General features: G+C 36.7%; 2 protein-coding genes and 1 pseudogene across 7 annotated transcripts in view; 2 read left to right on the forward strand and 1 right to left on the reverse strand.

Moving 5' to 3' along the window:
• Positions 1-292: 292 nt before the first annotated feature.
• On the forward strand, positions 293-10,195 carry ZNF770 (zinc finger protein 770). 6 transcript variants are annotated; one of them, XM_039843968.1, is made up of 2 exons: positions 293-428; positions 5,862-10,192. In XM_039843968.1, exon 2 carries the CDS (start codon positions 5,918-5,920, stop codon positions 8,033-8,035), a length of 2,118 nt encoding a protein of 705 aa, XP_039699902.1. In that variant the 5' UTR covers positions 293-428; positions 5,862-5,917; the 3' UTR covers positions 8,036-10,192. The 6 variants fall into 6 exon arrangements, with proteins under 6 accessions (XP_039699902.1, XP_039699903.1, XP_039699905.1 ...); XM_039843969.1 differs by having other exon boundaries at positions 361-509; XM_039843971.1 differs by lacking the exon at positions 293-428 and adding an exon at positions 2,854-2,899 and having other exon boundaries at positions 5,862-10,195.
• Positions 10,196-15,830: 5,635 nt separating this feature from the next.
• The window catches only part of AQR (aquarius intron-binding spliceosomal factor), an 86,882-nt gene continuing 80,048 nt past the window's right edge, over positions 15,831-22,664 (forward strand). The window contains exons 1-2 of the mRNA XM_039843975.1: positions 15,831-16,111; positions 20,752-20,808. Coding sequence (XP_039699909.1) covers positions 16,037-16,111; positions 20,752-20,808 — 132 coding nt within the window. The 5' untranslated portion in view covers positions 15,831-16,036. The remainder of the gene's footprint in view (positions 16,112-20,751; positions 20,809-22,664) is intronic.
• LOC120587263 (uncharacterized) lies at positions 19,538-19,656 on the reverse strand (annotated as a pseudogene).

Raw genomic sequence — 22,664 nt, forward strand, 5'->3', positions numbered from 1 at the left:
AGTTCGAGAGGTCAAGCCAAGTGGGCTTTGAAGTAGGGTCGCCAGTTTCCAGTCAGGCCTTGAGCCAAATGTTCAGGATTACAGGGTTTCCCTAGTCAAGATTTAGGGGCGAGATGGAAAATGCAGACTTCTTCACACCTCTATTCTCTTCCCCTCGCAACTGAGGTGAGCGGTGAGAGTCGCTAGGGTTGTGGACGCACCTCCCTCTGGAGACCCTTTCCCCCAGGGAACTCGCAGGTTGCATCGAGGTGACAGCGGCCCTAGGGTGGGGGGAGCCGGTTTCCAGCCGGACCGCGTCCCTGAGCGCTCCCGAACGCCGCGCCTGCGCGCTCAGCCCGTCGCCGCGCCGGCCCTGCGGACGTGCGCTTGCTGTCTTCTCTGCGCCTCGGCCCTGAGATGCGCCGCTGCCGGGTCGGTACCAGCTCCAGGTGCGTAAGGAGGACTTCAGGAACCCGGTGTGAGGTGGAGCGAGCCCCAGAAAGGGTCGGGCCTGCCTCGATCTCTCCAAGGTGCTCGGGGACCTAAAACGGGGGCGCCACGACCAGAGCTCCTTTTCTTTTCCCACTTCCCCGCCGTCTTGGCTGCGTCTCACGGGGAGTGGGAATCTCTGAGAGGAAGGCGCAGAAGAGGATGCTTTTCTTTTACTGTGACGGTTCGTGTCACAGAAGGCATTCTCTCCCTGGCTGCGGCCAAAGCAGTGTTCACCCTTGCTCGTCCTTTCCTGGCGTGAGATTTTGCAGCCTCTGGACTCGGCTCTACCTTTAGTGCTTATTGGTTGTGGCGATTAGGTCAAGGGCCAGATATCAGGCCCTCTGTCCAGTGCAGTCCCCCTGAGAGGGGAAGGTGATGACGATTCAAGGCCAAGAGTGGACCAGGTATGTGAGGGTAGAAGAAACTAGAAAGAGAGAAACACCGTGATAAATGTCGCCAGAGATTATTCCCCAACTGAAAGTTGTCTTAAGTTTCTCTCGGATCTTTCGGTGATTTTTTTTTTTCATTTATTTTTGTGATGTCCTTACTTCTTTTTAATGGTGTTTGTTAAGAAAACCAACAGGCTTTCAGCCTTGAAGCAACTTCGTAGTTTTTTGAGATCAGCCTTTACAGTTTTCTAATGGTGTATATCTTCCTGTTGTTAGGATAATTTTTCCTATTGAACCATTGAGCTTTACAATTTTATTTTTTCAGTTTAACATAGGAAAAATTTTATAGTTTGGGTTTTTTTAAAAATACTATTGACAAAAAAAAAAAAAATCAGTTGAGACCATAGAGAATCAGTTGAAGTGGGATTTGAAGCTTTATCAAATTAAAGTGCCCCCTGTATAAGTACATGGGGGACTGCACTTGGAGTGTTGGGAATCCCTGAGCTGTCACTTATAAATAGGGAATGAGATCAGTGCTTGCCACCAGTAGTGTTAACAGTATAGGGCTCCCAGTAAGTCTTTTCCTATTTGACATGGAGGCCAGTGGCAATAGTGTCCAGTCTTAGTCCTAGTGATAGATAATTAGCCTTTGACTCTTTTTTTTTTTAATTAAATTTATTGGGGTAACATTGGTTAATACAATTATATAATTTTCAGGTGTACATTATAATTTGACATCTATATATTCTATTGTGTGATTACCACTCAAAGTCCAGTTTCCTTCAGCTACCATATGCCCTTTACCCACTTCACCCTACCCCTACCCTATATTTGACCCCCTTTACCGGGTCTACCCCTCCTCTTCTCCCCCACCCCCTACCCTCTGGTAACTACTAGTCTATTGTCCATGTCCCTGAGTCTCTGTCCTGTTCATTTGTTGCTTTTAGGTTTATATCCCACATATAAGTGATATGTGATTTTCTACTTTTTCGGTCTGGCTTATTTCGCTTAGCATATCTCAAGGTCCATCTATGTTGTCACAAGTGGCAGTATTTCATCTCTTCTTATGGCTAAGTAATATTCCATTGTATATATGTACCACAGCTTCTTTAGCCAATCATCTATCGTAAGATACTTCGGTTGCTTCCATGTCCTGGCCACTGAGTAATGCTGCTATGAACATCGGCGTGCAAATATCTTTTTGGATATGGGTTTTCAAGTCTTTGGGGTAAATACCCAGTAGTGAGATTGCTGGATCATATGGTAGATCAATTCTTAGTTTTTTGAGGAACCTCCATACTGTTTTCCATAGCGGCTGTACCAATTTGCAATCCCACCAGCAGTGTATGAGGGTTCGTTTTTCTCCACATCCTCTCCAACATTTGTTATTACTTGTCCTGTTGATTACAGCTATTCTAACAGGTGTGAGATAGTATCTCATTTGCATTTCCCTAATAGCTAGCGATGTTGAGCATCTTTTCATATGTTTGTAGGTCATTTGTCCTCTAGGGAGAAGAGTCTGTTCAGGTCCTCTTCCCATTTTTTGATTGGATCATTTGGTTTTTTGTTGGTATTGAGTCATATGAGTTCTTTGTGTATTTTGAATATTAGGCCTTTATCGGAGGCTTTGCTTATAAATATATTTTCCCATTGAGATTGTTGTCTCTTTACCTTGTTGACGATTTCTTTTGCTGAGCATAAGCTTTTTAGTTTGCTTTTACTTCCTTGCCTTTGAGGTCAAATTCATAAAATCCTCTTTAAGTCCAAGGTCCTTGAGTTTCGTTCCTATGTTTTCTTCTATGCATTTTATTGTTTCAGGTCTTATATTCAGGTCCTTAATCCATTTTGAGTTAATTTTGATGTGTGATGATAGACAACAGTCTAATTTCATTTTTTTTGCAGGTGGCCTTCCAGTTTTCCCAGCACCATTTATTGAAGAGGCTTTCCTTTCTCCACTGTATGTTTTTGGCTTTTTTGTCAAAAATTATTTGCCCATATAAATATGGGTTTACTTCTGGACTCTCAATTCTGTTCCACAGGTCAGTGTCCTTTGACTCTTTTTGGCACAGAAGCTATAGATAGTCAATTCTTGTTATAGTCAGAGATGGTCGTCTGTGTGTGGTTCTAGTGTGGGATTTTTTCCCCCCAAGAGTGTTTCGTAGAAACTGTTGAAGGAGAAATATACAATAGGAATTGAGGAGTCCAGCTTCAAGCCAAAATCTTTTGTGTGATCTTTCAGGCTTGACCGTAGACATTTGCAAGGCTTTGCCTGGCTGGCCTGGTAGGGGATGGGGACAGCTGCACTCCCTAACTAGACTTGTGCATGACCAGTCCACTGCAGTTTTCTGGAAGGAGTTGCATTTAGAGACTCTCCCTTTTCCTCCTGCTAGCCATGTTCACACTATTCCACATTCCTGGCTCAGGTACCTCCAAGGACCTTGGCTGAGGCACTTCCCAGGTGCCTCCACCAGAATCTTATTGGAAGGAGACAGCCTTGACTGATGTACTTTTCTCCATTTTGACTCAAGACCTTTCCACTTGGAACCCTTTCTTCCTCTCTGCCCTGGCCAACAGGTCTGTAAAGAGGTAGAAGCCTTTTGTTGAGGCTTCCTTTGCAGTAAGACGATTGTGTGCGCTGCATCTACCTGATCCTCACCTAATGTCATTTAATGGACCACTGGGGAGCCAGTAGTGCTTCTTTTAGCCTCTTTCCTGCACTGTCGCAGTAAGTGAACAAAGACTTGATTGTATTTTTTCAGTTTGGCTCATTGTCTTAATTGACCGCCTTGACAGTTAGTTGCTTGACAGAAGTTAAATAAATTGCTAGTTCTTGGCAGTTCACTGGATTCATGACATAATTTTAATCCTCATAACTATTGCTATGTTAGCATATTTAGGTATTCAGAGGTTGTTCACCCATAATTTCTTCTCAGTGTAATGAGAATGTGTATTAATAGCACCAACATCTGATTATTACTAACATGGGTATCTGGGTTATATGGTGTATTTTATAAATTAATATAGTGACTTGCAGTCAGATTATTTTATTTTGCATAGATGTCTGTGGCATATTTCATTTGGCTTCTAATTAGATTTTTTAATAAATATTTTGGAATTATATGGGCCATTTGAACAAAACCAGACACTGTTGTTTTTCTTAGTAATCCTGCCTCATCCTGTGGACCTTGATCATACCTAATAGATTACTTAGCCACTTTGAATAAAGTGATTGATTTGTTGTGGGTCCTTCTGTCTAGTTTGTGTGAAGAAGTATGTCAGGAACAGCCTTCACAAACTTTTATCTCTTTCTTCAGAAATTTCACAAAATAGTATTTATCCTTACTATATGTTATGTAGTCTGATATTTTCTGTTCTATTTAATTAAACAAAAATGCTGATAATAACCCACTAAGTTGATTTCACAATCCATTAATGGGTAGTGACAAGCAGTTTGAAAAACACTATGATACACTTGAAACTTATTTGATTTTATTAATCAATGTCATCCAAAAATTTTTAATTAAAGAAACACTGTGATAAAGCAACTAGTAGAAGATATTTGCTCAATAAGTGAATTATTTTTTTTTTCTGTTTTTTATTCAGATTGCTGAAGAGAATCACACAGTGAGTGTGTTTGTGATTTAGTGTTAAGGTGTGTCCCAGGAGGGGACATTAAATAGCAAATAGCATATATGTTGGACATTGGCCAAATAAGCTGACAAAGAAAACCCTGGGTTTCTGGTAGACCTATCAAGTCTCTGATCTCAACTAGAAAGTACAACATTAGAATGAGAGAGCTAAAACAGTGTTTTATTTTTATTTTTTAATCTCTGTCTCCCTTATTTAAGGAAAATGCAGTAGTAAAGAAGGATGAGAAGAAAATTGCCTTCTCTGATAAAAGAAGGGAAGATAGAGTGAAGATGGTTGTAGAAGTGCCTTTTTTATGTGTTGTAAGAGGCATATTAGGGGAAACAGTTTTATCTTTATATTAACTTGGAAACCAAAATGATCTTTTTATTATATTGCCCGAAAAGTGAACCACACTCAACTTTCAATTATTTAGCCATTGAATGGTATATAAGTGGCCAATTTGTGGATTTCATTGCCTCTGTACTTGTCTTTTAGGAATTTCACAACAAAGTGAAAAGGTGAAATAAAAATAACTGTAAATTTAGTATGTTTGTATCTTAGTTAGAAACCCTAGAAATGATATTAAGTAGATAAGGATAAAGTTTCAAATTTTTTTTTAGTGTTGAGCTAAATAATAGCTTACTCATCTCTCTTCAGTTTTCTAACACATTCAGTTGCATAAAGAGGCATTTTTCCCATTTTAGAGATGAGGAATCTGTGTTTCTTTCTTCCTGCCACCAAGAACATGCAGTGGTAAATCCAGGACTAGAATCCAGGTTTTCTGAGACATTTTCTCCAAGTTGTCCATGTTGTCTTTTTTGGTCCAAAGAAGTAATTGAGAGTAAATAGTGTTAATGATGTGGCTAAAAAATCTAACTTTAATAAATGAAACATTCCATTTTTAAATCATGTTCATAATATGCTGTAACTGAAGGCAAATACATCTTAATTTTAGTATTATATTTTAATTCTTACACCGGTTTACCTTTCTAGCCTAAACTTTAAAAAATGGTAAAGCAACTAAATATCGACAAATTTACTTAGAAGTGAACTAGGAGAATTAGAATTAAAAGGTCTATTTAATGTTAAGAAAGTCAACTCAGTCCCATTTTAACGTATCATCTCAATTAGAATGTAGCTTAAAATTTTTTAGATTTTTGGATATTTCTTTTAAAGATTTATCATTTAAATGTATACATTTAGTTTTATGGTCCTAAAATAATCATCTAAAATGGTTATTGATTTACTTTTAAACGTAGGAAAAGTCCAGATCCTCCTCTTAATGTCTTTAGTCAAAGGACAATGTAACTTATTTCTTTACATATGAATAGATAATTTTTAAATTAATACATTTTTATTTTTAACTTTTAGACATCTATGGAGTTTGAGAATGCTGTGGACCTCATCAGAGTATATCACTGACAAATATGATGGCTGAAAACAATTTAAAAATGCTGAAGATTCAACAGTGTGTAGTAGCCAACAAACTACCTAGAAATAGGCCATATATTTGCAATATTTGCTTCAAGCACTTTGAAACACCATCAAAATTATCTAGACATTATCTCATTCATACAGGTCAGAAGCCATTTGAATGTGATGTGTGTCATAAAACCTTCAGGCAACTAGTCCACCTAGAAAGACATCAACTGACTCATAATCTGCCTTTTAAATGTAGTATTTGTCAACGCCACTTTAAAAATCTGAAGACGTTTGTGAAGCACCAACACCTTCACAATGAAACCTACCAGAATGATGTTAAACAGGTCAGAAGATTGTTAGAGGCCAAGCAAGAAAAGCCAGTGTGTGGAAAGTATCATAATCTTACCACAGAGGAGAAATGGGCATTACACCCTTGTAAGTCTGATCCTACATACAGCCCTACAAAGAAAAGAAAGAATATTCACGCATGTACAATCTGTGGCAAGATGTTTCCATCACAATCAAAACTTGATAGGCATACACTCATTCATACTGGTCAGAGGCCTTTTAAATGTGTCCTGTGTAGTAAATCTTTCCGACAGTCAACTCACTTAAAAATCCACCAACTCACACATTCAGAAGAAAGACCTTTTCAATGTTGTTTTTGTCAAAAAGGATTTAAAATTCAAAGCAAACTTCTGAAGCATAAACAAATCCATACCAGGAATAAGACTTTTCAGACTCTTTCATTAAAGGCGAAGAGTCCAGAATCATGTCCCCTGCCTAATAAATTAAATGCAAAGCAGGATGGTTTTGAAAATGGTAATGTAGGTGAATCTGAGGAGAATAATCAACTTGGTGTCCACTCTATTTATATCGTTCCTTTTCAGTGTCCAGAGTGTGAAGAGTGTTTTGAATCAGAGCAGATTTTCAATGGACACAAGTGTTTTCCTGCCAGAGGTGGCAAAATTCCAAGCAGTTTCAAAAGAAGCTACAACTATAAAACTGCTGTTAAAAATATCTTGGCCAAGCTTAAACGTGCTGGGGGTAAGAAATTAGATAATTTTCGATCTGAGAAAAAAGTACTTAAAAACAGTTTTTTGAAAAATTGCGATCTTACTTCTGGTGAGCAGAACCCTGAACAAACCCAGAGAACATTCATGAGTTCTCATGGCAAACATGGAACATATAAAACAGTTGGCAATAAAAAGAAGAAAACAATGACTTTGCCATTTACTTGGCAAAAGCACTTTCAGAACCAAAATATGGGAAAAAACTTGAAAGGTATCCTTGCAACAGAAAACATGTTAACTATGGATAATTCAGTGAGTAATAAAGATGTATCTATCTATGGTTCATCAGGTGAGGAATTCTTTGATAACTGTGAAATGCTTCAGTGTGGTTTTTCAGTTCCAAGTAAAAACATACATACTGGACATAAGATGTGTCCTTGTGACAAATGTGAGAAAGTATTTCCGTCTATATCTAAACTACAAAGACACTATTTAATTCATACCGGACAGAGGCCTTTTGGCTGTAATGTTTGTGGGAAATCTTTTAGACAGTCAGCTCACTTAAAAAGACATAAATTAACTCATATTGAAAAGATTCCTTATAGAAGATCTCTTTGCCAAGTAGAATTTGAAAATTTGAACAAACTTTTCATTCAACCAGGTGATAATGTTAACCATAATGCTTCCCAACAATGTCAGACTCTTGGTTTTCAAAAATATGAGGTCTCAGAGTCAGATCAAATATCAGAAGTAAAAGTTAAGGAAGAATCAGAGGATTGCATTCTCGGTACCCACTGTAGGAACAAGCAGCCTTATCTCTTGAACACACTTCTGGAATCAGAGCAGAGCCATCATAGTCATTGTTGTAGTTATTCGGGGCGTACTGAGAGGAATGATGGCCTTCTTTATCAATGCAGTGTTTGTTCTAAAAGTTTTAGATCTCCATCTAAACTGGAAAGACACTATCTAATTCATGCAGGGCAGAAGCCATTTGAATGCTCAGTATGTGGCAAAACATTCAGACAGGCCCCTCACTGGAAGAGACATCAACTCACTCACTTCAAGGAACAACCACAAGAAGAAATGGTTGTCTTCAATTCCGTTATGTAACTGACAGAACTACTAACACATTTGTGGTCTCCCTGGTGGTCTTGTTATTAAAGCCTGTATCATTTAAAATGTATTTTTATCAAAACGCCTGCATTATGTTGAATGATTTTTATAGGCAGTTGCTTGTTCTGCAGAGTAAAGTGAGATACACAGAAAATTAATGTTTTAGGAACAGCCAAATTAATTTTGAGAAGAACATGATTTGATACCATAAAGTAAGTATGTATTTTAATATATACTTTGGCTATGTTGGAAGTGTTATAAATCCATGATGCGGTACAAATGGTTCAACTTCATTCATTTTTTAAAGCTTTATTCCTTGAGACATGCCATCTTCTTTTAGATATACTCAAAAACCGAAAAGAAAAAATTAGATTTTGGCTGCAGCAAATAACACCATGATATTTTATTTATTTTACATTTCATATGAAAGCACAATTTTGTTCACCTATGGCTCAAATTCCATTGCGAAATTTTTTCTTGCAAGTTTAAAAAATAAAGGCAATAATAGTGAAAATGGATGAGAAATTCATAACATTATTTTCATTGATCTTTTCCAAGCTATTCTTAGGATTCTGTGATAGCTTCACTTTTCCACAGGTGATTAGAATCAGTTTTGGGTTTTTTTGCCCAGCCTGCAGTTGTCTTTCCCAAGAGAATTTAAAAGTAAGAGAGAGGCTAGGATGCATCTTCATACATTTACCATGTTTACTTATCAGGAATATAGTCCAAGTGCCATAATCTTTTTGATGATGTATGCAGTGTTATCTTTTCAGAGGAATAAATGCAATTTATCTATTTGCTTATTAATAATGAACATCAGTAGTTATAGACTTAAGACTCACCTATAGATGTGCATCTCCACAAGATTTTTACATTTTAGTAAATCTTTTAATGCCTCTTTGAGTGGTCCTGTGACAACTAAATCTATTCTGTTAAGTTTGATCAAAACACAATTACCAGGTCTAGTTCTAGTTTTTATTCCTCTATGTTTTTTGCAAGGTTCTAATGCTAAAGAATGTTATTTCTGATTCTTGTGAATTGTTATTTTAATTAGTAAGGTAATAATTATTCCTGTGTAGGAATAAGATGCTTATAGAATTGAGGGCCTCATCTAAACAATACTGTCATGATTTGGGAAATATTTAATTTTAAACTATAAAAGACATAATCACAAATTGTCCATATTTGCCATTTTTAATAAAATCTTTAACATTTCCTAGAAATAAAAGAAAATAATTATTATCTTTTTAAGGTGAAAAGAACAGGTGGATATTTATCCCAGGTCGGTACTTGTCACCTGTGTAGTAACAAGCCCTCTATTGAGAATGGAAATGAACAATTCTAAGTTTTGCAACGTACTTTAAGAACTGTCTGTGTGTGGGAAGGGGAGGAGAGGTTGGTCTGCTGCTGCTTTTACAAGTGAATTTTGAGAAATTTGGGCTTAATTTACGGAGATGAAACAAAAGTACAGATAAAGTGCCCAATGATGTACAGATGTGCAGGAGAATCATTTTAAAGAATAAGTTCTCTTAGGTTTCCTTGAGATATGTTTCTCCAGTGCAAGCAAGGTGATGGTTTACAGAATTTGCTTTAGACAAAACTTTAAGAACATCTATTACATTCAAGCAAATAACAACTAGTTCGTATTTTCCAAGAATAATGGTTCAAGGGTTTTTTCCTTTAATGTGTTTGAAATTGTGTGTTTTGGGATTTTCTTAAGCTACTAATATAATTTTATTTGAAGTTGATGTCTCATATACTCTTTTCCCAACCCAAACAGGGAGAGTCCTTAAAAGTGTTGTGCTTATATGATTATTAGACTTTATTTGCCTAAGTGATACTACTATACTTTTTTTGGTACATGCCTTTTTAAGCTGTTTCATATTGAAAGTTGGAATATTGTAAAAATTTTGTCAAAGATGTACTGTAGTGCTATTTGAAGTACCTGTAACAAAATACTTATTTACCTTTACTATCTCTGCAAGCTTCTTGTGGAAACTTTATAGGAATGAAAATAAACTATACATCCATGATAAGATTAAATATTAGTTGTTAAATGATGATTTGCTGCATGCCAGAACTGTCAGTGTTGTTGAATCAATTACTTTGGTTTTCTGAAAAAATAAAGTTTATAAATGTCTTTAAAGAGAATTAGAATAATTTTTTGTTTGTGTTTGTGTGATTCCAGTCTATAGCATGATTAGTTACTGAAGTAGTTTGATTGGCTGAGTTAGTAGAATTGTTTCTTGTTTTGTTCTACAATTTTTGGACAAAATATGAGTGTGTTGAAGAAAAGTAGATGGTGGTTAAGATTCTTGAAAACTTCAAATTTCAGAATATTTTTAAAATAAAGTTTCAAGTTACACAGTTTGGACTTTTTTTAAGGGAAAAATCACATAATACGAGATCAAGGTACCAACTGCCACACATTTTCCTGTGCCCACTACAGTCCACCTTCCACACTGAACGTTGTAGCATGGATGTTTAATCGTTTACTTTTTTGTTCATGTTACATTTCTTTGATAGCTTCTGATCACCTACAAAAGAATATGTTAACACCTTTGCATGTCACATGATCTACTTTCTCGTCCATTTATCTTCTTTGGCCTTCTCCAGACTTGTACTAAAGAAATATAGAATTAGTTCCTCTAATGCATAGTATTCTTGTTATTCTTACCTCCATCTTGTCTACTTAGTATTAATTTAAATTAGATACAGACTCGCACTGTTCAAAGAAGAAATCTAGTTCTAAAATTCATTTTTCTTCCATGATTATGAGAAAACTAAAGTGTTCAAAACTGACCTGTGGAAAACAGATTTCAACTTACATGTGTAAAATAACCAGTTAGAATACAGACATTTTTAGGACATAGCAACAGTCTTGAAAGTACTGGGTGTCTTACAATTATCTTGTTAGAAGTGACATTTGCAAGGACTTTTATGATACAGAATAGCTACTTATTAGAAGCTGCAGGAAAAGGGAACACTTAATTCCTATCTTGTTGAATTTTCTCCTATTGTCAGAAGGGCTTAGAATTTCTGAGCTAACTGCTGGAATTCTATTAGCACTGAGAAAAAAAATAAAACTTGAAGGAAAAGTGGTACAATAGTATTAAATGGGATATGGAATGTGTAATATTTTTGCATCTACATTAGCAAACTTCATTGTTTGAAGTTTGAGCTTAAATACTGCTTCTTCTGAAAGCCTTTCTGATTTTACCTATACTCTATCCCACTGCTTTTTGTTCATAACTATTCTCAACATTGATTAGTGGTTTTCAAACTTTAGTGCGCATTGGAATCTAGAAGCTTGTTAACATTGCTGAGCTGCATCCTCAGACGTAGTGTCTGGGTTGGGCCCAAGACTGCATTTATACAGGTTAGCTGTTGCCGCTGTACTGAGACTACACTTTGAAAACCACTGAGCTAAACTACATGGTCTGGAAAGTAAGGGAATGACTGTGTTCTGTAAATACAGTCTCTGTATATAGTGTTTGTGCATCCTGACATCCCTAAATATATACAAAATGCATGAAGGAAGAAACAAATGGAGACATTATTACAAACTCAACTTTTTCCTTAAATCTATACTGTCACTTAGAGCCTTTCACTTACTATTGGAATGAGTTTGCCTTCTATGGTGTTGAGATTAAAGCCAATCCAGCATGTACTCTAAATTTCCCTTCTCTTCACCCCAAAATGTCTCTTTTATCTTTTCTCCTTACTTTTCTCACCATATATCTCAATCCTGTTCTTCCACTTTCTGAAGCTAACTTTTCCTTGCTCTCTTTCCCCTCCTGAGAACTTCAACAATAGTCCCTTCTTTTTTACAGGACTTTTAGTTTTTCCCTCTCTATTGGTTCCTTTCTTTCTCCCTAGACAAGAATTTCATGTGTTCCCTATTCTGTTATTGTTTTGGCTGTAACTGATGATCAACTGACTCAAACTACTCTAGCAATAAGGACCTCTGTTGGCTTGCATGACTTGAAGTCCATCAACTAAAATAAGCTCTAGGGTTGTTAAATCACATAGTTGAATCGACTCGGGTTCCTGTCATTGGCTCTGCCTTTTACAATGACGAGGGCATTTCCCTTGTGTTTTTTGGATGTTTTGCTTGCCATCAGGACCACATGCTTCCTTCACAAGGGTAATGAGGGACAAGGAGTGAGAGAGATCCAGAAACTCTCACAAGAACAAAGGACAACTTTCCCAGCAGCCTACAAGCAAAACTTACCTCTCTGACCTGCCAGAATTGCTTCACAGGCCCATTCCTGAACCAATCACTAACACAGGAGATAGAATTACCTTGAGCTGGAGCTGGAGCTGAGGCTCAGCTTCCTTCCTTTAGGTGCATGTTTGCCTGATGATTATATGGATACTGGTCAAATTCAAAATTGTGTTTGGAAAGAAGGGAGGATTTGATAGGCAATAATTTCCACTGCACTTAGCTTAAAAAAGCAGCTTTATTTTATCTGTTATTTATCTAGTTGCTGTTATATTTTGTTCTTTGCCTTTTATGGTCAAAGTTGTTGAAAAGTCACTTTATACTTTCTTGCTCCATTGCCTCTTCAATCACTAACTTTTTAGCCCTAGTCTTTTCCTCACCACCTCTTAGGAGCTGCTCTATTAGTGATCATCGTAGTGGCCTTTGCTAGTTGCAACCACACCTCTCCTTCACTGTGTCTCAGCCAGCTAGTCTGGGCAGGACTGACCTTAACTGCAGATTCAGCAATGGGTTATGATGAGTCTAAGTCTATCAGAATATTCATATCTCCCTTTCCATCATGACCATTCAGTGATGAGTAACTGAAGTTTAAGTCAGTCAACGCACAGCATTACCTTGGCCAGAGTAATTGGCTCAGGAGTGAGCCTGCCCCCTAGTTGGTCTGATCAGAGTGAAACCTTATAGTTATTTCAATGATTGAGGGAGGAGAAGTGAGTGTAGGAAAGCTTTCTCCAATTTGGTACCATGACAGATGCTAGTCTGGTGATGAAATCACAACAGAGTGGGTTGGGAGGGGCAAGAAAAGCAGAGCCAAAAGAAGCATTGAGCGAAGCCTGATCAAACTTCCTGAAGCCTAACTTATCTCTAGACTTGTTTGTTTGTATCTATAGATTTCCTTTATTTTAAATCCGATTTGAATTAAAATTTCTTTTTCTTACAACAAAGAAGCCCCACTTAATAATGGTCACAAAATGGTTTCCTAATTGCCAAACCCTGGACTTTTCAAAGTTCTTGTCCTCTTAGCTTTCTTTGAAGCATGTGACACTATTGACAATCTTGGCTTTTAAAACTCTTCTTTCTTGATTACCTGCCTCCTTTGCTTTCTCTCTTTTTTATTTACAAAACATTATAAAAGACTTGTAAAATGAAGGAAAAATAATAAAACAATTTCAGAATGTCAAAACTCATCAGTCAAAAACTTGGCTAAGAGAAGTGACATGAAAAGGAGAGAAAGGAAGAGAGAATTGGGAGAGAGAAAGAAAGATATAATAACTGCATTTTGTCATGAATCCACTAAGTATTACAAATAAGAACCTCTCACACAGATCACTAGAAAGCTACATGATCTGAGGCTTATTGGCTCAATATCCTCTTGGTAACAGGATTATAAGACAAATTATGAATTTAGTATGTAAGCTGGAAACAAAAATGCTCATTACCACCTAGATCTTCTCCTGCTACTTCAGACTGTCTGTCCCTCAGTAGCATGGAATCATCTTTCCTTTTAAAACCTACTCTACCTTCAGACTTCTCTATTGTGCTTTATGAGTCCGCCATTTTTTCAATTATTTAGGATAAATTTCTCTTTATTCTATCTTTTCAGTGTCTTCCACATTTATTCCTTCCTCTTCAGTTCAATGATTTCCCATTGCCTTCCATAGTAAATATAGTTTGCTTTTTCTGACTTTTAAGGCTTTTGACATTGCTCATTCCTATTATTCTCCCCTGCACTACCTGTTTTCACGACTTTATCTGTGCTGTGACTATACTAGAAATATTGTCCCTAATGTTTTTGCTTATCTAAATCTTATCTACTTCAAGACATCGTAAAAGCTATTCATAAAATTTTATTTTACCTCTGGTTTTGTAGACTATATTTGTAAATACAATGTCAATAGGTATTATTATATATTGAAAATCTCTTGCATCTAAAATTGTGATCATGCAAATTTTCATCTCTGGCTCTGTAAACAAACTTGATGCAATAGCATGTAGAAGGAAAAAGGATTCCACATTTAATTTCCATATTGATGTACCCTTTTTTTATTTTTTCTTTCACGGATGTTTATTTTAAAACAGGTTATAGATGTTTTTAAAAAAATCGAAAACTTAAAAAGGGGAATAAAATGTAAAATAAAATGTACTGAGACAACATTGTAAAATGTAATGGAGGAACATTATTTTGAGATATTTGATAAGAAAAGTAAGGAGTAAAGATAAAGAGACATTTTGGGGTGAAGAGGAGGGAAATTTAGAGAACACATGTCGTATTGGTTTTGCTCACTCCTGTTCTCCCCTCCCCCAGTCTCTGCTCCCTAGAGGCAGTGTTAATGAGTTTGTTGCCTGTATCCATGCAGGGAAAGTTTACTAGAGATACATGTTTAATTTATGTATGGATTTGTGAATGGTAAAGGAGTACATTCAAACTTAGTAATAAGAAAACAAGCAATTCAGTTAAAAATGGGGAGGACAAAAAAAAAAAACAAAAAAACTGAACAGAGGCTTCACCAAAGAACATTTATGGATGGCAAATAGCACATGAACAGTCATTAGAGAAATACAAATTAAAGCCACAATCAGATATAACACGTAACTATTAAAATAGGTAAAATTAAAAAGACTGTCCATAGTAAGTGCTGGTGAGGAAGAAGAGGAACTGGAAGTCTCATATGCTACTGGTGTGAGAATGTAAAATTGTACAATTACTTTGGAAAACTAGAAGTTTCTTAAAAAGCTAAACATACCATATGACCCAGCCATTTTACTCCTAAGATATTTACTTGAGAAAGGAAAGTATATGCTTTTATTAAAACATATATACACAAATGCTTATAGAGCTTTATTTATAGTCATCAAAAACTGGAAACGATCCACAGATCATTCATCCACAAATGAGCAGGTTGACAAACTACAGTATATCTGTAAAATAGAATACTACTCGGCAACAAAAAGAAATAAACCAATACATGCATCAACATGGACGAATCTCAGAATCATTATGTTGAGTGAAAGAAGAAAAAAGGTACATACTATATTATTTCATTTATATAAAATTATGTAAAAAGTAAGCTAATCTATACATTCATAGTGAGAGAGAGGTAATTGCCTGAGAATAGATGGGTAGGCGTGGTGAAAGGGATGGACCGTAAATGAGCAGGAGGACACTTTTAGGTTCGTCGGATGTGGTTATTATCACGATTTTGGTGATGGTTTCATAGATGTATAACTATGTAAAACCGGATCAAATTTTACACTCTAAATTTGTGCAGTTCGTTATGTCAACTTTTATCTCCAGGAATCTGTTAAAACCAAGCCCCTCATTTTCGGTCTGTTTTTTTCACTATTGCTTTTTTTAGGGTCGAAAGAAACTGTAAGTCTCCTGCTTCCCCATCCCCATCCCGCCCTCAACCCTACCTGAAGAAACCCTCAGCGAACTCGCGTTTACTAGGCTGAGACGCCAGTCGGCCTACTAACTGATTTCTCGAGCTTTCCGCTAGGAGGAGCCAGCGGGAAAGGCGAAGCCCTTGTCTCTCTAGCTCAGACTTAACGCCTGCACAGACTTCCGGTCCTTTTCCGTGCCGCTTCCGGGGGGAATGGGGTGTACGGGTTGCTGGGCGAGTTCCTTATGGGATTGTGAAGCCTGAGGATATCCGGGCCTGCAGGTTCTTGCTTCGAGGGGTTAGGCAGCCGCAGCCGCCCCGTAGGGGAAGTGCGTCCGTCGCGTGTGCTCGGAGCGGTCTTTTTTTCCACTGAAGCGGAGGAAGAGTGCTGCCATGGCGGCCCCTGCTCAGCCCAAGAAAATCGTGGCCCCTACGGTGTCCCAGATCAACGCGGAGTTCGTGACCCAGGTGCGATCGAGCGAGTCTGGTGTGTGTGAAGGGTTGAGGATGTCAAGGCCCTGAGGCCTGGGGGTGGGATTTTCCTTGGGATTGGGAGCACTCAGGAGGTGTTCGATCATGTGTAGGCCACTGTGCTAGGTGCTGGGGATGCCATGGGGAGAGAAGCTATCCTGCCCAGAGGAGTTAACGGTCAGGGAAGACAAACACACAAAAAGAAAGCTACTATGCGAGTTTTGCTGTCTTAGAGTCTGTCTCGGGAGCGATGGATTCACAGAATAAGGAACACCCCAGTCTGCCTTACATTGGAAAGAAGGTTTCGTAGCAGAGGTGATGCTGAACTCACAATTGAGAGAGGAATAGGATTTTTCTTAGCAGTAGAGTAACCTAGATTTTTTAGCGGAGGGACGAGAATCTGAGGAGACAACGGCTCCAAATAGATGCATCTATGAAGAGAATAGCCCTGTGGTTTGACAGCGTTCATTTAGAATCTGTTTACGGTTTTGCATTGTGAACTGCGATTGCCTTTGAATAGGAAAACAACCCTGTAGCTCTCAACATTCCTGATCCTTATTTGTTGCTTTGGGTATTGGATAAAAGTCTAAGTAGCTCAGTGAAGAAGTTATTGCCCCACCTGCTTCTTTCTTTGGTCCCTGTCCCAGCGGATTTGCCAGTGCAGAAATCTTATAGTCATTTTGATTACTTCCTTTCCCTTAACCTCCACATTTCTACATTCTAAATAATCTCTTAAATCTGTCTGCTTCTCCGCACCTCTGTATCTTAAGCCAGGTTGCCACTGATTGCTGCCTGGACTCAGGTGTCCTAACCTGTCTTCTTGTCTTAACTCTTGCTTTCCTCTAACCCATTCTTCATATTGCTGTCAGAGTGATTGTACACAAATGAATCATCACTTACCTTCTTCAGATCTTTTGAGTTCTAATTGCCCTTAAGATAATGGCTGGAATCCTTCAGAGTGTCATGTGATCTAGTCTGTACTTATATCCAGTTTCCTCTCTCTTTTCAATTCCTTTCTAACTGTGTCTTAGCCCTACTGAACTGTATTTATTTGAATATGCCATGGCTGTCTATCACCTCCTGGCCTTTCGTCATTGTTCCCTCTGCTTAGAATCCTATTTTTCATCCCTCTTTTCTTTCTGTGGTTAATTCATTGTCATTCATCTTTATTACTTTGGAGAGGCTTTTCTTGACAATTTAGATTTGATCTTTTTTTTTCCTATACACTGCATTTTTGTGGTAAAAGTCATTTATTAGTTTCCTTCGCTCACAGAGCTTATATTTTAGAGGGACGAGCCAGACAAATGAACAGTATAGTTTCAGACGGTGATAAGTGCTATCAGGAACATGAAACTGTGTTGTGACAGTGACAGGAGTGGGGTAATGAAAGGCAGTCAGGAAGGTCCTCTTTGAGGTGACATTTGAGCCAAGACCTGAATGCAAAAAGGAGCCAGTTTGGGGAATAGCAGAAAAAAGTCCAGGGAGTAGAAAGTACAAATGCCTTATAGTATGAAGTAAAGAAGGCCAGAATGGCTAACATAAGAAGTAAAAGGGAGAATGGTATGAAATGAGGACAGAGTATATAGGAAACAGATCATATACAGTCTTGGAGGCTGAGGTAAGAAATTTGGATTTTATTCTATTCTAAATACAGTAGATTTTTATTGCAATCCAGTGAATAATATTTTAGAAAGAGCACCGTGGCTAATATGTGGAAATTGAATGAGGATAGGAGAGCAAAAGTAGTAATAGTCCATTTAGTCTGGGTAAGAGATGATGGTGGTCTCTACTATTAAAGATTGAAATAGACTGATATATTCTGAAACTAGGGCAGTAGGGCTTGATAATTGATTGTGGAGAGATGAACGAAGAGACAGATCGAGCATAGCTTGAACAACTTGGTGAATGATTTGGACATTTACTGAGATAGGGAAGATTGAGAAAGGAGAAGGTTTAGTGGGAAATGTCAGGATTTCTGTTTGAGGCATGTTAAGTGTGAGATGCCTAGTAGACATTCATTCAGAGCAGTCGACTATGAGTCTAAAGCACCTTGGCAAGATCTGGGTTTGAATATAAATTTGTGGGTTATTGACCCGAGATGATATTTAAAACTGTAGGATTGACTGAGATGTCTTAGAGAATGTTGTTTGTAAACATATAATATTTATTTTATCCTGGTTTAAATTGTGAGAGCTGAGACTTGGTACTGTCTGCTTTATTCCCCGTATACTTCCAGCACCCAGCATTGTACTAGGCACGTACTATGTGATGAGTAAGTATTTGCTGAAAGAATGAATGAGTGAATAAACATATAAGGGCATTAGAATGTAGTGGGAGGAATGAATGCTCTCAGAAATCTTGGGCCACGATAGCAAACATTAACACTTAATAATTGCAAGATACTGTTTTTGGCTCCTCTAGGCTGCAAAGATAAATAAATTGTGATCCTTGTCTTCAGGGAGTTCACAGTCAGTGGAAGGAGACTTTAAGAGACTTAAAGAACTCGTCAAAGTTCAGTGTGATAAGTGCCATAATAGTGATGTGAGAGTGGTGCTTTGAGAACAGAGTTTAAAAAGATTACGTTTGTCTAAGGAAAGAATTTCCTGAAAGAATTTTCTCATTGAGAAAGTGCCATTTGAGAGGGACTTTGAAACATAAATAGGAAGGTAGGGAAATGAGTTTTGTAGGTAGAGGGAACATCTTGGACTTAGTTGGTCATCATCTTCCTCCTCCTCCTCCTCCTCCTCCTCAGCACCTGGCATGCCTGACCAGAGAAAGTGCTTTTAAATTATTATTGAATGAATGAGATGTAGATTCAGTTTTAGTTTTAAGAAGATCAGATCTGTGAACTTTGTGACCTCACTGTTTTATGCTACTGTATTTTTATTTCCTTTTTGTCTTTCAGTAAGATTTGTTTTGAACAGTTTATGCTTTCATAGCTATAATAAGTGGAGAATGGGAGTAGTTTCTGTTTTACATGAGACTAGAGAATGTGGAGAATGGCAGTATATTCCTGGAGGTAGAGGTGTCTGAGGGGTCACAGGTTAGAACCCAAGGAAAAGGAGAAATTCAGAAAAAAGAGACATGATAGATGTTTAATAAATCTTTGCTAGATCGCTAAAGAAGTAGAGATGAAAATAGATCAGATTCAATTCTCTTAAGGGTATGATGTAAGGAAAAGATGGCTGAGCTTGTGTGATGCCCATAGGGAGCAGGATGAGGAAACGAGAATACCACAGAATAATTGGGAGTTAAGTGAGTATTTGCATTTGGGTTGGAGTGTGATTGATAATTTGGGAAAGTGTCATTTGAGTGGCCCATTACCGTAATTTTTTTTTTTTTTTTTTTTTTAGGCAACCCTTGGTTGACCTCACAGATTGCAAGGACCTTGTCATCTTACAATCCCTTGTTTTTTATTTTTTACGCCTACAGCACTTGGTCCTCCTAGGTGGGCTCCCATCCAAGTACTAACCAGGCCCAACCCTGCTTAGCTTCCGAGATCAGATGGGATCAGACTTGTTCAGGGTGGCATGGCTGTAGACCATTACTGTAATGTTTTTGAGATTTTCTGAGAGCCAGTGTCCTCACTGCTTGGGAGGCTGTTTGTGTTGACTGATAGATACTTAGCTTTGGTAGCAAAGAAAACGTAAGTCCCATTTCTTAAGTGTTCCAATTAAGCAGGCAGGAAAGAAAGATGAGCAATCAAATGATACAGTAAGATAAGACTATAATAGAGTTATTTACTAAATGAAGAAAAGAAAGAATCAGTTATCAGCACCAGGTAAGGTTGAAGAAAGCCTGATAAAAGAGGTAACATTTCGTATTTTACTTAATTTGTCCATGCATCCATGCATGCATCCATCAGCTGTTATTTCAGTGCCTCCAATATGACTGTGGAGATTAACCTTTTTATAAATATATTGAGTCTTCGTGATTGCCAGTTTTCTGTTTTTCAAGAGATTCTAGTTTAGATTTTTTAAAAAATATATATATATATGTATATATATATCAATAAGACCATGTTGTTTCTTGAATGTTACACAACTCATCTAAGTATCTTGTGACATTGTATATGTTTTTAAAATTCACAATTTCCAGATAAAACCTAATCTGCTAAAATATAACCTGTCAATTCTTATTCTCTGCAATAACCCACAGGAATGTTTTTATGTTTTGTTTAGTTATGTATGGATGTGTACCAGTCATTTAAAGAATTGTTTTACGAATCAACGTTCCTGAAGTTTTTGGTTATGGATTTTAGTACTGGCTCAATTCTTAACTAATTGTGATCTTGGGCAGCTCACTTAATCTTTCTAGACCTGGCTTTCCTTATTTCTATGCTGAAGGTGTGTGACTGTAGTTATTAATTTTGCTCTGTTGTTTCTCCAGTGGTGGTTAAAAAGTATGTTATTTTTTAATCACAGCAGGGTGCAGTGCAGGGCATTAATGACATTTAGTGGCTTGGGGCAAAGGCTACGAGAACTGGACTGCAGACACATTTAGAAGGTGTAGTTACTCGATCCCCCAGTGCCAGAAGTACCCTGTTAAAAAACAGCTTGTCACTGAATAATCTTAGTCTTTTAACTCTACAGTGGTATGAATCTGTGACTTATTGTTTATACTGTTTACTTTTACAGTTAGCATGTAAATACTGGGCTCCGCATATCAAGAAAAAATCACCTTTTGATATAAAGGTAAGTATTTTTGGTTTGCAACATACTCTTTGAATAGGTATGCTCTTCGTATCTATTTTAAGAGCTAATTCAACAAAACCTTACAAAATTTTTAAGTTAAAACTATAGTTATCAAATTATCAAACTAATTGCTCATGTTAGAAAATTTGGAAAATGCAAAAGTTACCCAGAGGGAACCTCTACTATTGTTTTGTTGAATTGCCTTCAAGCATTAAAAAAAATGTTTGTAGATTTTTCTATTTCAGGTTCTTAGATTGTTTTTAATTTATCGTTATTATAAATGACTATGTAATGAATATCTTTGCAAATATGCAGAAATTTTCCAATAATTTTTAGACAGTTCATTGAGAATAGAATCTATTGTTTTTCTTTTTTATTTTTAGGTTGATAAACTGAGATAAAGATCTGAAATAATGGTGGAAGAAGAAGAAGTTGATTAGTGTAGAGGATTAGATGACTAAGGACCAGTGATATTGAAATAAGGGAATGGACTTTGGTTCACTTGACACAATTTAGAATAAATGAAAGAAAAAATTTCTAACTATAGGATTAATTCTCATTGAAATAGCTTCTTAAAGAGAGGTCTTTAAATGAAATAGAGCTGACATCTTGCATCTCATTTAACAAGTAATGAAGATTTATTTTAAGCTCTGCCGTTATGAATTGAATTGTGATGCTTTAGTCAGCCTCAGTAAAACTGGACTTAACCCCAAATTTCTTACATCATTTGAGCTTAAATGTTTCATATATAATTATATTTTGTTTTGCCAGCAATCCCATTTTATTCATCAGGAGGATATTCATAAACATGACATATATTAATTATTCTTAATTATCAGCAGGGTTGCTTTCTCTTACTATATGCTGTTTGTATATGTGTTTTTGTATGTTGAGTCTGGGGGTTCCTAGGACCATTTTTCATTTAAAAATATCTTGATGCTGCTAGATTTTATTGAACCTAATTAGATTAAGGTTTTTAGAGATTTTTAAGATCTTATTAACATTAGTGATTATTCTAGATGAATCTCTGCCTTTTTAGAAGAACTTTACTAGAGGTTAATATTTAAAGAAGATTATGCCCTTCGTATTATCATTTAATTTGAATTTTGATAAAGAGAAAAGCAATAACAGAAAACTTTATATAGATTGAATAAGACTTACTTGCCTCATGGTCTTCCTCCACCACTCACATTTATTTGACAAATATACTTTGAGCAATTAAAAGACATTATTGTTACCATAAAATTTTATACCATATTAAAACACTTCTTAATTTTATAGTACAATTTTTTGTTACTATTATCACTAGCACTGCTATTATTTCTACTACTGAAAACTATTAAAAGCTCACCATGCACCAGGACTTGTACTAAATTCTTTACATGCCTTGTCTTATTTAATCCTATTGGGTACTTAGTATTATTAGGTAGTTTTTGTGGATTGGGATACTGAGCCTTATAGTGGTCAGACACTTTCAAGGTTCTAGCCATCAGTAGTGAAAGTGATTGGTTTGAACCAGGCTTCTAACTCCAGATCCTGAATTCTTAAGTATTATACCATCCTTCTCACCTTAACCCAAATAAATGGAAATTCAGAGGCTTTATCATATGTATTTGGAAAACAGGATGTAACAATTAGTATTTGCTTCTATTATGTCTTTACACTTTTTATTTATTTTCTTTCTGGCTTTTTAAAGCACTTTGTTATGACTTTTAGATGGAGTCTGATAATATTTATGCACTTTAAAATTAAGTTTTCAAATTTTCCTGATCTTAGGAACTTTTATTTTCCCTAGAAATAATATGAACACAACATTTTAATGATTCTAGGACTCTTTATGTAGATATATTTTACTA

The sequence above is a fragment of the Pteropus medius genome, unplaced genomic scaffold (assembly GCF_902729225.1).
Source record: "Pteropus medius unplaced genomic scaffold, Ma_sr-lr_union100, whole genome shotgun sequence".
Classification (NCBI taxonomy): domain Eukaryota; kingdom Metazoa; phylum Chordata; class Mammalia; order Chiroptera; family Pteropodidae; genus Pteropus; species Pteropus medius.